Source organism: Tiliqua scincoides, chromosome 2 (genome assembly GCF_035046505.1).
Source record: "Tiliqua scincoides isolate rTilSci1 chromosome 2, rTilSci1.hap2, whole genome shotgun sequence".
Classification (NCBI taxonomy): Eukaryota; Metazoa; Chordata; class Lepidosauria; order Squamata; family Scincidae; genus Tiliqua; species Tiliqua scincoides.
Window position 1 is genome coordinate 62,252,644 of NC_089822.1, and position 18,194 is coordinate 62,270,837.

At 45.0% G+C, this 18,194-nt stretch overlaps 1 protein-coding gene across 1 annotated transcript; it reads left to right on the forward strand.

Annotated features, from left to right (window-relative positions):
- The first annotated feature begins 15,505 nt into the window (after positions 1 to 15,505).
- On the forward strand, positions 15,506 to 17,411 carry LOC136638525 (protein FAM240B-like). Its single transcript, XM_066612569.1, has 2 exons — positions 15,506 to 15,645; positions 17,327 to 17,411. The coding sequence occupies exons 1-2, from the start codon at positions 15,506 to 15,508 to the stop codon at positions 17,409 to 17,411; spliced, it is 225 nt and encodes a 74-aa protein (XP_066468666.1).
- The last annotated feature ends 783 nt before the right edge of the window (positions 17,412 to 18,194 follow it).

Below are 18,194 nucleotides of genomic sequence, written 5' to 3' on the forward strand. Positions count from 1 at the left end.
TCTCAGGAAAGTGTGGTTCCGATTGCAACCTAATTCCATAACACAGTCTTGTCACTCAATTTGCATTTGCATTCTTTGCATTTATATCCCACCCCTTCCATCAAGGAGCTTGTGGCAATGTTCATGGCCCAAGCAGAGATTTGAACCCAGACTTTCTCAGCCCATCCAACATTCTAAATCACAACATCACATTAGTTCTCCTTAGAGTTCTTCACATGTATCAAAGGCAGAGTTTCTGCCATGGTACAGGCCTTTCCCAACTCATCCAGCAGCCCCTTGTACCCTCAAAAATCTACTCTTAAGGTGTGGAAGACTCTCCAAAGTACTGTTTGATGTGGGGTGCAAATCAGCAGTAATCAAAAATATCTCCCCTCCTTGCATAGGTGGAAGAAATGCCTTTTGCTCACAAACTAGAACAAATTCACTTAATCCAAGCCAATGTATTTTGGTACATTTTGTCCAGGCAGTTGTTTTACTTTGGGTCAAAGTACACAGATAAATAATGCATTGCTGTAGTTTCCTAAAAAAAAAAAAAAGAAGAAGTTGCAGATAGTACCAATAGTTCAGAGCTAGTCAATAGTTGAGGGGTGAGGGAGTTAACCCCTTCCTCATGGCACTTTCCTAAAGAAAATTGTCTCTATTTGCCACAGAGTGACACTACTATTGGTGCCAATTTATTGTCACATATTTGTCATTCATATATTTATGAATATATACAGTCATATATTTGTCATTCATCCTTCCATTCTCTGTGTTTGAAGAAATCCTAGTAGAATTTTATCAGTAGGGTCTAAATTGTATTTAAAACAAGCAAGTTGGCTTTTAGCCACCATGGCTAAAAACTGGAAGCTGGAAATCAGAATTTCCCTGACCCTAGTTTGAATCTTGCCTGTGCCATGAATACACTTGCCCCAACTTTGCAGTTGCAATATGGGTATAATAATATGGTACTTAGCCTCACAGAGTTATTCTAAAGCAGGGGTGCTCACACTTTTTCAGCTCGAGAGCTACTTTGAAACGCAGCAAGGCCCGGAGATCTACCAGAGTTTTTTTACAATGTTCGCGCCATCATAACATATAACATTTATGTGTACAATGTATGTTGGTGTACCTTGCATAAGCACATGAGCCAATATTGCACAACACAACATAATTAACTATAAACATTTTTTGTAATTACTTGAATTTACTTTGATGACTAGCACTGAAGTGAATCAGCCAAGGATGCATAGTCCGGACAGTAGCTGCTGACAACTTATGAACTACTCTTGTTGAAAAGTAGTTTATAAGGCAGTTTACATAGTGAAATAAATCAATAAAGATTAAAAATCGGGCATTGGCAGTTTCCCTGGTTCAGGGCTAAGCAATACACAGTGCCTCCAGTGAATTCTTTTGCTTCATAGTAGTATATTTGCTGGCATTTCAACATAATAGCATTTGCCATAACAGAATTAGATGTGTTGGGGTCAACCTTATGCATGTCTACTCAGAAGTAAGTCCCATTAGAGTCAGTGGGGCTTACTCCAGTGTAAATGTGGATAGAATTGCAACCTCAGAACCCAACCCTATGGTGTCTACTCAGAAGTAAGTCCCATGCTAGTCAGTGGGGACTACTCTCTGGTAAGTGTGGATAGGAGCTTTAGAGCCCAATCTTTTGTATGTCCCCTCAGAAGCAAGCTCCATGCTAGTCAATGGGGCTTACTCCCGGATAAGTGTGGAGAGGATTGCAGCTTGTGTGCCCAAACCTAAGCCTGTCTACTCAGAAGTAAGTCCCATGCTAGTCAATGGGGCTTACTCCCGGGTAAGTGAGGAGAGGACCGCAGCCTTGGGCGCCTGCATCTCTCAATTGCTGCTAAACTTCCCCAGCCAGAGGCTGCCACCACCCTGCATCAGCAGCACTTCTGAGTGGCCCCAAGCAACTCCTCCAGACAGTCCCGGGCTGCTCCCGAGCCCTTCTGGAGATGCTCCTCAGTTTCTCCAAGGCACAACCGAAGTTCTGCTCTGAGCCTTCCCTCGGCGACTCCCTCCTAACAGAGCACCATAGCCTTCCTCCCGCCCCCACCGCCGGGAGCCCCGGCACCTCCACCACAACTGCTGCCCCCATCGCCTCCAGCCCCGCTCTCCGCTCGCTGTCCTCTCCTGGCCCCCGTACCTCACCTGAGAGGGGAGGGTCCACGTCCAGTCGCCTTGCTGTGGGGAGGGCCCCCGGCCCAGCCGCTGGGAGGGGGGCTCAATGGCTCCGCAACGGCGGCCCCATCAGCGGCGTCTCCACCTGAGGAGGGACCAAGCCCCCCTCCCCTCCCTGAGCCACTTCCAGTCCCTCTGCTAGGAGACAGGCGTGGGGAGAAGAGCGTCGAGCAGCTTGAGTGATAGAAGAAAGCGCCCAGGCACTATAGAGGCAAAATGAGTTGATCGTGGAGCCCTTAGTCTAGTCTATAGACTAGAGTCTAGACTAGACTAAGGGCTCCGTGATCGACTCATTTTGCCTCTCGATCGACCGGTCAATCGCGATCAACGTGTTGAGCACCCCTGTTCTAAAGATTGTATCAAGGTAATCTGTGTGTGGGAGGTCCCCGAACCCACCATCCCAAGTGGACAATTCTGCATCTGGCTGAAGAAAGCTTTGCAAAAACAAGGAGGGAGCTCATGATTGCAAAAGTGAACACCAGACCATGAGAGTTGGTGGCTGCCAAATTAATCTTTAAACACAACTCTATGGGCTATTGTTCAGACATCATTTTCACACTTGCAATAGAGGAGAAAAAATAAGAACAGATTGACTAGGAGATCAATTTAAATGATGGGAAATGCCAATAGTGGCTCATTTTTCCTGACCTCTAAACAGAATGCCAGACAGTTAAGGTCTAATGGCAACCCTGCCAAAATGGTTTTCTCTTCACTGTCTTTGGTCTCGAGTGCATGCAATGTATCCAATGGCTGTAATCCAGCAGAGTTTAGGCACACTTAATCTCATTGAACAAAGTGGGTTTAAGCACGCCTAACACTGGACTCGACTGTGCTCATTAGTATTATGCTGCCAAGTGTACCTGCCTGTCAAATGCATAAGCAATTTATTTACATAGTACATCCCCGGACATCTGCATTAACTGTGAGTCCATTTGGACTAGCAGCAAACACCACTGAGTTCCCATGTGGCTTGCAGATGTCACAAATGTCAGCAGTGTTGATCCAGTGAGCCTGCCATTGGCCATAGAACTTCTTCTGAAAGCACCCTGAGGGCTTCTTTTCAAAAAACACAATAAGATGTAGCACTTGTAGCCAAAAATGCATCACTCATCTGATACTGGCAAGAAGATCATACAGTCTAAAAAGGATAGTTTCACATTACAGATATGACTTTAGACTTTGGCTGCTATCTCAACTACCATATTCAAGAGTTTACAGGCAACTTTCCATACGTCTACCTGGGAGCTGTGGCACGTGACCAGGAGCATAGGAGGTGACTCAAGGAAAAGCATGTCTTTTGTCTTCCCCTCCCTCTCCATGCCCTAGCACATTTCCATGTTCAGCGGTAGCAGGAGTCATAAACACTGCATAGCTCAGTCCTAATGGGTGTGTTTTAGCCATGTCACACATTTTGGGAACTAGCATTGCCTAAACCAGGGGTGTAAAAACTGTTTCATACAGAGGGCTGAAGATAGCATTCACACTTCCTGCTGAGGACCGGAAGTGACATCATTAAGCAGAAAATAACCACAAAATAAGTACTTTGTTCTCACATAGAAACTCATTAGCTGCAAATGACAAGAGAAAATGGGCAAATCTTGTTCGTTATTTTCAAGATATGAGAGAGTCCAATTATCACACTAGGAGAGCCCAATTATAATGGGGGTTGGATAAATTGCTTCCGGAGTTCGCATTTGGTTCGTGGGCCTTATGTTCGACACCCCTTGCCTAAACCATACCACTCATCTAGGCTATGAAGATGAGAAGCATTGAAATGACAACTCTGTTCCCTAGAAATACAAGCCAGTTTCAAACATGCTGATATGTTCTGCTTACAAAATTGGACCATCTTCGGTATACAAGGGAGATATCATTTGTTTGAATGCACTCCCACATTGAAAATTCCCTACACATCAGAAATGATAGAAATCTTCTCTTTTGGCTCAATCCTATCCAACTTTCCAGCACTGATGCAGCTGCAATGCTGCCCTGAGGTAAGAGAACAAAAGTTCCCTTAGCTTAAGGGGCCCTCTGTGACACCCCCCACCCAACACAGTTCAAGCCCCATTGGCATGGCTGCATCAGCACTGGAAAACTAGGTAGGATTGGGCCCATAGACATGTTTGCTTTCTACATGGAAGGATTTTGATCATGGGCACACTTTCAAACAAGTAGCCTTCCATGTGCATTCTAGAGTCAGGATAGTCCCATAAGAACTAAGGTAGTACAGTGTCTAAGGTAGTTCTAAGGTAGTACAGTGTCACAGTAACTATTCCTCATACCTACCAGTACGTTCGGCTTGTCTGTAAAAGTCAAACGAAAATGCCCAACAGTGCATTCTTGTACATGACTACTCAAAAGTAAGGCCAACTGCATTCAATTGACCTTACTCCCAGGGAAGTGTGCACAAGTTTGCAGCCTAAATTCTGTTTATTTTCTCTAATCCTGCAGCAACATATTCAAGATGCTGATGCTGTCTTGCTTTGCCCATAACAACATCAGTGGCATTTCCAAATTTCCATTTACCCTCTGTGGTAACATAGTTTCCCTGTCCCTGTGAGGCCCACCTTCACAAATTCAATCTAAAAATAATCAATGTGCTCTAATATGATTAAATCTAAAAATAAGCCTTCCTGTGTTATCTTGTGTAGTAAAAACACTTTCTGAAGTCCATCCAGTTATTTCTTTCATTTGGCAGCCGGCGCATCTGCTGGGCATGTTTACAATCCGTATGCTATGTCAGAAATGATTGCCTGGGAGCAGGTTTCTCATTGTTGTCCTTTAGGAGGCTTGTCACCACAGGCTTAAATTAAATCTCATTCAGTCAGAACTAATGCATCTGTAGCTGGGCCAGCTCGGGTCAATCTTAACCCTAGAGATTTACAAGAGGACTACTCAAAGCATTTCAGATAGTTTAACAAAACATTACTGTCTACACACCGTCTTGCATTTAGAGCTCCAGGATGCAGGCAATGTCCAGTGCTTAAAGTTAAAATTTCAATTTTCTAAGCTGCTCCTCACCATTTCCCTTGTCATATGGAGTTTGTAAACAGCTGAATGACCGACAGGAGGTAAATTAAGTACAGGGCACGTTATGTGACCATTCAGATGCTCCCCCTCCCCACCCTGGCTGTTACCCACAATCTTACATTTTAGAAATAGTACTGATGTTATACTCATTTAGTTTCAGTTTACTGGAGGAATCATAGCTTAGTGAGCATGTGCTTTGCATACAGAAGTTTTCAAGTCCATCCTCTGAAAGGTTCCTTTTAGAGATCTTAGGTGGAAGGGATAGAAAAACTATCTGCCTGATAGCGTGGAGAGAACCTGTCAGTAGAAGCAGACACGAATGGGCTAAACCAGTGGTACTTAAGGTAGTGTCTGGTGATCCTCGCAGGATCCCTGGGCACATGCCACCTGGCAGTGAGACCAGGAACATGACACAACAAACAGTGGTAATAGGCTAGGCTTAACAGGCAGAGCTCCAAAGCATGTTTTTCTGCATTCAGAAAAGCCCTCCACCCTGAGCCTCTTACTGGTGTTTGTCGTGTTGCATCTGGTTTCCCAATCTAGAAATAACTGGTGATGATGTCATTGCCAGTTACTTCTGGTGGTACTTTGAATAGGTGGACCATATGAAGCAGTATGGTGGAGGACAAACATTGAGAAACACTGGGCTAGAGACCCCTATATGGTGAAATATAAGATATTGTCATATTATTTGAAGATAGTCTTCAGCTGATAGCAATGAAAGATAAAAAACAGACAAATGATACAACCAGTCACCATGCCAGGATCTACTCTTTGGGGAGGGGCCATAGATCAATGGTAGAGCTCATGCTTTGCACGCACAAAGTCTCAGGCTCAATCTCTGACATCTAGGATTGCCAACTCTGACTGAAGCTGTTGCTGGAGGTTTTGTTTCCAACATGAGGTAATGTTGGAAATTCTTGGAGGCTCTATTAACATCTCCTGGGTTGGTTTCGGGAGTTACTTGGAGACTAATGCTGATGTGTACAGATTCCAGGCCATTCTTGGAGAGCTGGCAACCCTATAGCTTTTCAAGGTTCTCAAGGTTCTAAAGGTTCAAGGCCTCAAGGTTCTGAAAACCCCAGAGCACTACTGCCAGTTTGTGTTGACAGTACTGACCGGGATGAACTAATGGTTTGATTCAACATAAGGCAGCTTCCTATGTCCACTCAGTCCCTTGCAAAGAACTCTATGCAGGTCTGCAAGATCCCATCAGACTTCCATCCAATGTAATGATGAGTCATGCCTTTGACACTGCCGCACGTAGGTGGATCACCCCATACTCCTTCCATGGTTTTGCCCTTATTCTTAAATTCTGTTTTATGCCAAACTCGTATTTAAAAGAAAGTCAGAGAACATGGAGCACAAATTTTAACCAGATCTGCTGGATGTAGGTCATGAAGAAAGGGGTAGAAATATATTAAGGGCCCAATCCTATTCAACTTTCCAGCATGGATGCAGCTTCAATGCAGCAGCGAGGTAAGGGAACAAACTTTACCTTGAAGAGGCCTCCATGACTCGTACAAGATTTTGGGACAAGATTGTTTTTGAGGCCTGGTGGTTCCCCCCTCTACTGCCTCTTTTTATGTCCGCACAAAGCTCTGTGAGTGTGTGTGTGTGTACATGTGAGAGCACACAGCAGAAGACAGAAACCACCAGTGCAGGAAACCCCTCATGCGCACACAGGCCTCAGTTGCAAAGGGAGGACTGGATTGCCTCCTATGTATTGAATTCAATTTTACTATAGTTTGATGTAGTGTAACAGTATAGGCCTCACTTTAAAAAAAAAAAAAAAACCAGGCCTCAAAAATAATCTTGTTCTATTTAAACATCTCTGAAATAGTAATATGAGCCTGCGGATGAGGGGGCAGGGGAGACAGATCAGGTTGAAATGGTTAAACCAAGACGACCCAAAGTCATAGGGAACTTTTGACCAGGATCCAAGTAGTTCTGTGTGCCCAAATGGTTTTGGAACCTTTGATCTTTGAACTGCAGTTTACCATGCCCATTTTTGAAACTAAGTTCCACACAGAGTTCCAAATGCACTTTTATTCATGAAATGGCAAGAGGTTTGCTGTTCAAAGAGAAAATCGTCTAGAATTCTGCTGCTCACACACAAGCGATTGGGCTTGCCTAAAGCGGATTTTGTGTGCTGCCCTTTGAAAACAACAGACGGCTTCAAAGAGTTTATTTCTGTTCTTGACTCACAGGATCTTTGAATTTCCAGTCCAATAATTTAATGTATATGAAGATTAGTAGTTCCTAGTTTTGTTTTTCTTACCATGACTGGGAGGGAAAATAAGACTAATGAGATTTGTGTAAAGGCAGAGGCAAGGGATGATCTGGGCATCCGGATAAGCACTGATTTCCTCTAGGACGAGAAATGTAGAAGAAGTTGCAGGGAAGCTGAGCTGAAGCAAAGGATGGTAGACTAGTTGAGATAGCAGAAGGTGTGAAATCTGAAATACTCATACATTTACTTTTTATTCCATCTACATTCAGACATTCGCTGTATACAAACTGCTTGTCAACAATTTTTGCTGTTTCCATACACTTTTGTTATCAGTAACTTAGGGCACAATCCTATCCTACGCTGGAACAGGCAAGCCAAGAAGCTTGTGCTGTATCCAGCACAGGTTTGTGGCCAGAAGTGGCTTAGCCAGAGGCAAGGGGAAACTTTTCCCCTTACCTCTGGGTAAGGGCTGCTGGCCCCATGGGTCTCCTTGGGCTTGCACCACCTCCTGAAGTGGCACAAGTCTGAGGAGAGCAGAGCGGCTTGAAGTCGCTCCGCTCTCCCCAGGAACGGGATTTCGGATCCAATATAACTGCCAGATCCCAGGCCCACCTCCCATTCCCTGCGCGCCCACCCTCGGGGCTGCCCCCTGCCTGCCCTGCTCTCGCCCAGGAACGCCTCCCTCCCTCCTCCCCACCTGCTCCCTACCTACCTTTGCTGCTTGTGTCAGCCCAACAGGGCCGACACAAGCCTTGGCACAGAAGCTTGAACTCAGCCTCCATGTGTCGGCGCATCTGGATGCGCCGATGCAGCTTCCTCCTAAGGCCCCCCCCCAGGCCAGCGCAAGGGACTTGCGTCAGCCCAAGGCACAGTTTGGATTGCTCCCTTAGATCAGTAACTTAGGGCCCAATCCTATCCAACTTTTCAGCACTGATGCAGTCACAGTGCAGCCCCAAGTTAAGGGAGCGACTGTTCTTTACCTTGAGATGGCCTCCATGACTGCTCCATCACCACAGAATTCAGCACACGGCATGGCTGCATTAGTGCCAGAACGTTGCATAGGACTGGGGCCTTAGTTAGCAGAAGGCCTGTTGCACTTGGTGAAAAAGTGTTGTGTAAGAAAAGTGACTCCCATATTCAGAAAAACTGTGAAACTCTTGCACAAAAGTTTACCTACACTCCTTTCAAAGCCCTTTTATGGCCCATGGAAGTTTATATGCTGCAGCCCAAGATCTCTTGGTGTCTGAAATGGTATGCCAAATGCTACCCTTAGTGATGAAGGAGAAGCAGTGTTGGAAATGTGGGAGCAGTCAGAGGTGGACACCCTGTGCCAATATGCTGCCTAAGGCAACTACCTCAGATTGCAATCCTATCCACAGTTTCCTGGGAGTAAGCCCCATGGACTATAATGGGACTTACTTCTGAGTAGACAGGCATAGGATTGAGCTCTCAATCAGCCTCATGGTTGGGCCAGCCCTGGTCTATATGTTGTTTCTTTGCCATGTTACTTGTATTGCAATACAACCCCCAATACACAGTGGCTTTGCACTCTGAAAAAGTCTTCCACCAGCACTTACACAAGAGTGGTGCAGCACGAAATCATTTGCTGCTTCCATTCACAGTCCTTTGCATCCAGTTTCTTTGCTGCTCTCCTCTCTGCTTTCTGCCATGCTGCTTCCTTGGAGAATCACTTCATTTTGGGATAGGGGGAATTTTAGAGATTTTAGTGGGACTGGCGACAGTGGCGAACCTGCCACTCAGGGTCGGAAACTGTGCTTCTGGTTTTCCAGAAGCACAGTTTAAAGTGTTGGGGAACCTTCAGGAGGCTTCCCTGACGTGTCCTGGAATCATGCGAGGCACCATATGCTCCAGATAAGTGGTGAGGGGGGTGGAATTGCGCACAGAGGGCAGCGGCATCCCACGGGGGGGTCCCATCGCAGACATTTGCCCCAGGGCTAGGGAGGTCCGCCACTGCTTGGCAAGGAACAAGAGCCACACTAAATTGGAAGGCATGCCGTCTGACATATTCAAGATTCAATTTGTATTTTAGGCATTTGTTATTGTTACTTTTTATACCTCCTTATAGCCAGAGATATAGGTACACCTGAGGAATAATCACATGTGATCTGAAATACAGAGGGGGAAAGATTGATAGTCTCCTTTGCCCTTTCTAAGTGATGCTTCTGGATGTTCCTTTGCTTCCAAACAACTTCCTTCTTTATTAAATTATTTCTCTTCTCTCCCTTGGACCTACTTCTTCCTGACCTTCTGTAGCTCCATCTTGTCTTCAGTTAACTTCTCATCAACTCTTATTTCATTCTTATTAGTCATCCTTGACCTCTCTCTTCACCCTGTCTTTCTTGGTAGTACATTACAACACAGTGTGTTATATCAGGGGCAATAGTCCACAATTTGTTATGCATATTTCTCAGCCATGAACATGTGTGTGTAATCTGCAAAGACATTTTGTAGCAAATAATTTTTATAAAGAACTACAAAACCATTTTCTGACTTTTCTAAGGTTGGTTGCAGAACTACTAACCAACCAGTTGACATATTATTTTTCTTTTATTATAAAACACTTTCCCACGGGTACTTTTCAGACTGACATAAAATATATTCTGTCTTGAAATGGCTACCAGAGGGAAGGGCCATAAAAACCACAGGCAAACCAATTGACTTAACCTTTTTAAAGAAATTATAGCTTTTTAATAGAACATGATTCTGCAATTCAGTATCATGGATAAATGTTAACCTTCCTCACTCCACATGAAATTAAGCTAAATATTGCTGTGATTAACTGGAAAATCAATGTTTCTTCATTTAAAGTCGTAGGTGCAACCAGCTGCAGCCATTTAAGGGTCCCTGGTGCACATTCAGTGACAATTTATCTCCTACTGGAATGGTCTGTTGCTTGGGATATCAATTTCCTTATCATTGGCCCCAAGACTTTATCCCTTTCAAACTACAGTTTAGTCAAACCAGTTCTAATTCTTATATTGTTCTGGCAACATTATGACCTAGAACAGGGGTGTCCAAAGTTTTTGGCAGGAGGGCCACATAAGCTCTCTGACATTGTGTTGAGGGCCGGGGGAAAAAAATAATTAATTTACATTTAAAATTTGAATAAATTTACATAAATGAATATATTAAAGATGAACTTATATGAATGAATGAAGGTCTTGCAATAGCTCAGTGCCTATAAAAGGCCTTGCACAAAGCAAGGCTGGCCTTTCCTTTGCTGCCGCTACTGCATCACAGATGTGAAAAAGCAAGCAGTGGAGGGAGCCCTCATCCCACAGCTCACATGAGAGGTCAAACAGTCGCCCTCACGCTGAGAGAAGTTACGTTGGGCCAGTGCAGGCTTCAACAAATCTCCGGAGGGCCAGAGGCTCATTGAAGACTGGGGGCTCCCTGAGGGCCACATTGAGAGGCCTTGAGGGCTGCAAGTGGCCCCCGGGCCAGGGTTTGGGCACCCCTGACCTAGAATATAGAGAGAGCCAGCTTGGTGTAGTGGTTTGGGAGGTGGACTTAGATCTGAAAGATCCAGGTTTGAATCCCACCTCAGCCACAAAGCTTCCTGGGTGACCTTGGGCCAGTCACTTTCTCTCAGCCTCACCTACCTCACAGGGTTGTTGTGAGGGCAAAAGGAGGGGAGCAGCTGTGTACACCGCCCTGAACTCCTTGGAGGAAAGGTGGTATAAAAATGTGAAAAATAAATAAAATAAAATAAATATATTTTCCCAAGTGCGGGTTTGTTGTGGGGGGAATAAATATGTGTCAAAGAAAAAGAACTACTGGTCATTTCCCCCCCCCCCCCAATAATGTGTTTTCAGTGAACCAAAATCATTCTGGCAGACGAGGACGTTGATTTGTTACAAAACTTTGTATGTGCAACTTCCATCATAGGATGTGAAGGCTCTATAAAGAACAATTAGGGTTGGGGGAACAACAAAGTCATCACATCCAAGACTGTATTCTCAACATGTTATTCCCCTCAAAGATTAACCACCAGTATCCTATAATAAACAGCAAGTTATTTTGGTAAGTCTAGAAGGGCAGGCAGAGACTTCTTGCTACTTGATAGCAAGACAGGTTCTGGAATTCAACAAAGTCTTTCATAACATTACTTACACCAGGAACTAAGTTGGTCCAGAAAATGTTTGTAAGGAAAACGGGCATGTCCCCCATGCTATTTAATATCTACATGAAACTGCTGGGAGAGGTCATCCGGGGGGTTTGGAGTGGGATGTCATCAATATGCTGATGACACCCAGCTTTATCTCTCCTTTCCTCCAGACTCCAGGGTGGCGGTTGAGGGCCTGGAGCGCTGTCTGGAAGCAGTGAGGATCTGGATGGGGGCTAACAAGCTGAAATTAAATCCGGATAAGACAGAGGCTCTCCTGGTTCAGAAATCCTCGATGCAGGTGCTGGACTATCGGCTTGCTCTGAATGGGGTTGCGCTCCCTCTGAAGGAGTAGGTCCGCAGCTTGGGGGTCCACCTGGATTCGCAGCTGCTCCTGGATTCCCAGGTGGCGTCTGTGGCTAGGGGGGCCTTCGCTCAGCTTCGGCTGGTGCACCAGCTGCGGCCGTACTTGGATCGTGCAGACCTGGCCACGGTGATCCATGCTACGGTGACATCGAGGTTAGATTATTGTAATGCGCTTTATGTGGGGCTGCCCCTGAAGACAGTTCAGAAACTGCAATTAGTGCAGAATGCGGTGGTCCGTGTGGTCACTGGAGCTAGGCGGTTTGTCAGTTCGCTTCTCCGGGGGCTACATTGGCTGCCCATTCGTTTCTGGGCCCAATTCAAGGTGCTGGTTTTGACTTTTAAAGCCCTATACTGCTCTGGGCCAGGGTATCTTAGAGATTGCCTACTCCTGTACAATCCGGCTCGTCCTCTCAGGTCATCAGAGAAGGCCTTTTTACAAGTGCCGCTGCCTAAGGGGGTACGTGGGATGGCGGCAAGAAACAGGGCCTTCTCAGTAGTGGCACCAACATTATGGAACTCCCTTCCCCCTTGAGACTTGAGAATGGCTCCCTCTCTTGAGACTTTTCGGCGAGGCCTGAAGACCCTGCTGTTTAAACAAGCCTTGTGACTTCATGGCCTTTTAAACATCTTTTATACATCTTTTAGTTGTTTTTTACAGGTCTGATTTCTCTATGAACTGCTGTTTTATGCTCTTTTTATTCTGACTTTTATCTGACTACTGTTTTTATGGTTTCTGTTAATGTGTTTTTAATATGTTTTTATTTGTTTGTTAAATTATGTTTTAATCTGTTTTTAATATGTTGTAAGCCGCCCTGGGTCCCTTTAGGGAGAAGGGCGGGATAGAAATAAAGTTTATTATTATTATTTTATTATTATTATGCCACTGAAACCTGCCTTCCTGATTCAGTGGACCCATCTCACAACATCTTCTAGATCAGTGGTTCTCACACATTTAGCACTGGGACCTTTACTTAGCATATTTCTTTACTCAGCGTGTAGTTGGTCTGTGGAACCCCTTGCCACAGCATGTGGTGATGGTATCTGGCCTAGATGCCTTTAAAGGGGGATTGGACAAGTCTCTGGAGGAAAAATCCATTACGGGTTACAAGCCATAATGGGTATGTGCAACCTCCTGATTTTAGAAATGGGCTACGTCAGAATACCAGATGCAAGGGAGAGTACCTGGATGCAGGTCTCTTGTTGTCTTGTGTGCTCCCTGAGGCATTTGGTGGGTCACTATGAGATACAGGAAGCTGAACTAGATGGGCCTATGGCTGCGGTTTTCAAACTCTCAGGGAGTTTGAAACCTGCAGTAAGTCTTTGTGGGGGCGGGAAGGGGCGGCAGCAGGGGCAGGGGGATGGCAGCCACGTGATCCCCAGGATTGCGTCACTCAGGGGGCTGCAGGGACTGGGGTGCACCCTCCAGTCCCTGCAGCAGCCGTCCCTGGGTGCGGGGAGCCGGGTGCGAGCGCCTGCAGGGCTCCCCAGGTCAGGGAAAGTGAGAGTTGAAAGATCGCGCTCTGCCTCCACAAAACCGGAAGTGGAGCACGATCTCTCCACTCTCACTTTCCCTGACCTGGGGAGCCCTGCAGGCGCTCGCACCCGGCTCCCCGCACCCAGGGACGGCTGCTGCAGGGACTGGAGGGTGCACCCCAGTCCCTGCAGACTCGTCAGGAGGGAAAGTGGAGCAATCGCGCTCCGCTTCCAGTTTAGCGGAGGCGAGGCGCGATCGCCCCACTCTCCCTGACCTGGGGAGACCCACTTTCCCTGACCTGGGGAGCCCTGCTGAAGGTCGTGCAGGGCTCCCCGCACCCCCGGGAGGCTGCAGGAGATTGGGCAAGTGTACCCAAGCCCCTGCAGCCCCCCTGAGCAGTGCGATCCTGGGGATTGCGCCGCTGCCTCCTCCCTGCCTCCTGGTTGCCCCCACCCCTTAAGGGGAAAGGGACCAGGACCCTGCCCCAGTTTGAATACCACTGGCCTATGGCCTGATCCAGCAGGGCTGTTCTTATGTTCTTATGATCCACTTTTTAGAATGAAAATCTGTCAGGACCCACCGGAAGTGATGTTGTGACCGGAAGTGATATCATCAAGCAGGAAAATTTTTAATAATCCTAGGCTGCAATCCTGCACACTCTTACCCAGGAGTAAGTCCCATTTACTAGCATTGTTAAAAGCATTTACATAGGAGCCCGTTCGAAGTACAGGTCTGTAACATTTCCCCAAATGCAGTCACATACCATGGCAACATCAAGTCTAATATATTAAAAATAAAATATTGACATGAATGGGGACACACCTGAAATTGGCTCGTGACCCACCTAGTGGGTCCCAACCCACAATTTGAGAAACACTGTCCTAGATAAAACATCTGGTGGGATTGCCAAACCTCACCAGCAGTGTTCCCTGTGATCATGTGCAACATGATTTGGTTGCACTTCCACAACCAGAAAACTCAGTCTCATGTCAGCCCTGGCCAAATATCCCTACCTGGGGAACACCCTGTGCTGCCAGGGGGAAATGGTGCAACAGCTGGCACTCCAACTTCAACCTGAAAGGTGTTGCTGCTGCAGCTTCTACCAAGCCTGCAACAGCCTGTGGTGCTGTGGGTCCACCATTCCACACAGTAGGGGGAAAAAATTAGAGGGACCATTAGTCACCAGTAGTCATTATGGTACAAATTTCCTCAATTTTAATTATGAATGATGAACAAAGGAAGCTGCCTCATTCAGAGTCATACTGTTGGTCTACCTGGCTTGGTGTTGTCTACACTGACTGGCACTGCGATCAGTGTCACCTAGGGGTCTTTTCCAACCCTACCTAGAGGTGCCAAGGATTGAACCTACTGCATGCAGTGCAGGCGCTCTGCTACTGTTATGACACTTTCCTCTGTGGCAAAGCATACAAAGAAATGATGCCTGTTCTCCAGGACCCGAGATATACGTTTGATACCTGACATTATCAAATATTCCAATTAAAACTGGATATGAAATCCTAAGCCCATCATAATCAGGTACTTGTAGAATATGAGGACATTATGTTTTGATTACCTTTTATGAAACAATCCAAATGCAACTTATTAATTCTAGGTTTCGAAGGTCTAAAAAAAGCTAACAGGTGCATATGTGCCAGAGATAAATTGTTTGGTAAGTATTGCAGCATTTCAAGGAACAGAAAAATGAGTGTATTAGTAATTCACAGTAATTGATATGTTTGCAATGCCTTGAAAATGTCACTGCTATTTTCCCATTACTTCTCTTAGTGTATGGATGCAAAAAAGTCTTCATGAATATGCAAAAGTGAAAGCCATAACTTTATCCTGTGTTTTGATCAAAAAGGTCACTACAACAATTATATGGAAGTGAAAGATATTTTTATTGCAGGCTCTGCTAGGTGAACAATTATGAACTGCAACTGCAATTGCTTTATGAATGAAAAGCTAATTCATTCTCCTGAAATTTACATTGCAAAGTAGGCCACAGTATGAATCTTATTAAATGTGGGGGGGAAGCCCTGTTAACTCCTAATTACTGGGAGGGGGCTCTTGTCTCTTCCCTTTCCAGAAAATGAATAGTCCATATTTTCGCCATGAAGTCCTTGTCTGTGAAACTGGTGAGCTAAAAAACTTCTGGGAAAAGACCATTGAGAAACAGACTCAGCATCTTGAAGCAGAAAAAGACCGTAAGCAAAAAAGTGCACTGGCAAAGTGAGTACATGGCTCTATATTTGGCATTTAGTAGATAGGTGAGAATGATACTCTAAATCAGACTGTAGACTGGACACAAATTTAGATAAAAAGATCCACTTGCTTGTACTTCAAAATTGATCATGTGAACCATCACTGTTTCAGTGTCAGGCATTGTATGGCTGGGAGTACTGTCATAAGAACACAGTATTCAGATGACCTTGTTGGATCAGCTCACACGCAGGAGATGAAGGCACATATACTTCTCCCACTGTTGCTCCCAAGCAAGCAATGTTTAAAAGCATATCACCTCTGAATTTGGAGGTAGCATATAGCCATTGTGAGTCATAGTCATGTCAATTTATGGCTGTTATTTGTGCCTGTCACAGAGGTTGTATATTAAGTTGGGAAGAAGGGTTGATACAAACTGTCCAGATAAGGTAAAGACTGTAAGTGATTTGAAGGATGGGGGACTTTTTGGAGAGTAAAGAGAGGTTGGTAAGGTAACAGGCTTTAATGTGGAATTGATAACAGGTGCCTGTAGGAAGGAAAAAGAGTATTTAACAGCCAATCCGATGCATGTCTACTCAAAAGTAAGCCCCACTGAGTTCAATGGGACATGCTCCCAGGAAAGTGTGCATAGGATTGTAGCCTCAGTTAGTGAGCTTTGCAGAAAGGAGTCATTCAGTCTCAGCTAGTTATGAGTCCCGCTGTTGATGAGAAGATCAAGTGGACTAAGAGTGCAGTACAGTAAGAAGACAATTCTAGCTAATTCGATGATATTGGTTATTTTCTTTGCTGCCTTTACTTATGTGCTGTTGGTGGAAAACCCTTGTGTGATGGTCTCATGTAAAGGTAGAGGGAGTGTTTCATATCATGTGTTAGTCTGAATAATAAAAACTCCTCCTTTATGTATATATATGTAAAATGCAACAGGGATCAAATGTGTACAACTGTGGCCTGGGAAGAAATGGGTTAAGTATATGAGACTGCATTAGTGAATTGTGTAGCTGTGGGGGTGAATTGCCTCAAGGCACACAGTATAAGTGTGTCTATGAAGTAAAGTGCTTGTTGGAGAAAGCAAGTGGACCACAGGTTTGCACTGAGTGGCCAAAGTAGAAGCCAACAGGGCTGAGTATGGATTCGTAGGCCCAGAAGCAAGAGTGAATGGCGTAACAGTGCCACATCATTCCTTTACTTAAAAGATCCATGCATCTTATTACTATCCTATGTACTTGAGCCTAAGTGGAAGGACAAGATATATCTTCTTAAAATATGGAACAAAGTAAGTATCCCTGTTTCTTAGGGCACCAAACTCTCTACAGAGCTTTAGAACTCAAGCTCAAACACAGCCAGTTCACAATGGCTTTTGCAATCATTCTTACTCACATGTTTACACTAAGCAGCACAGTTATTTCAGCAGTAGGTGGTCATGCCAGCAGCCACATTCAGAATAGTTGTGGCTCTGTTGGTGAATGTTCAGTTAGCATATTCTGTCTTTCCATGAGAGTTTGTCCCTGGGGTTACTAGATACTGCTTTCCTAGGGAGAATATCCTTTTCCAGAGAGGCAGCAAGAAAAGTTGAGAAGAAATTTCTCATGAGTGCCCCCCCCCCCCACAAAAAAGTGATGCTTTTCTTTTCTAACATGTTCCTCCTTACTTGGCAGTGCACATAGTAACCAGCTCTCTTTCTTCCAATCAGACTCAGAAATGAATGGACAGAAAGACTTGAGCAAAGACTAAAAATGCTGAATGCCAGTGATGAAAATGAAGAAGCCCCCAACTGAAGAGTACACCCTGCAATTGCCTGCATCTAACTGAAGTACTAAGTTTCAAGTTTGTCTTGAGGCAACGCTGTAGTGTCTGGCTTGCGTTCATTAAGAAACGTCACTGAGTTTACGTGGGAAACAAATGCACATGTTGCAGCCTGAGCATCTCTGTTTGACCTCTTCCTTTAGCAATCACTTTTTCTGCATTTTTTTCCTTGAGAGCTTGCTTGGCAAGAATGTAGCAATAATCTCATGCACTGTTCTGTGCATTCTTGTTGAAATTGTGGGTTTGGGGTGGTGGAGGTGGATATTTAACACTGAATGCTAACCTAGGTTACCTTCAGTCAGAGAGCCACCTGAGAAATATAATAAATCATCTTCTGTTTTGGGAGGGCTGCCATTTGTGATGATAATATTACTTTCCAAGTTTCCATCAAAATGTATTTCATTAAAATTATGTGTAATACTATAATCCAAATCTTTTATTGGTGTTTATAACAGAACAAAATCATAAAAGGTGTAGCTCTAAAGAGATCTATCAGCAAGATTTTCATTTGTTAGGGGATCCTTGTAAGAAACTGAGGCCATGTCTAGACAGTGGCAGTCTGCACAAACACATGGGCACAGTAGGTGTCCACCATCACTAGACCAGCCAGGCAAAACACCTCGGCCTGCAATCATCTCTAACCATACTGTGAACTATCAGATGAGCAGCGTGGCTTTTCACATGTGGCTTGTGATGATCAGACGTATTAAAATAATCTGTCTTATATGTCCAAGTGCTGGCTGATTCCCAAAGGC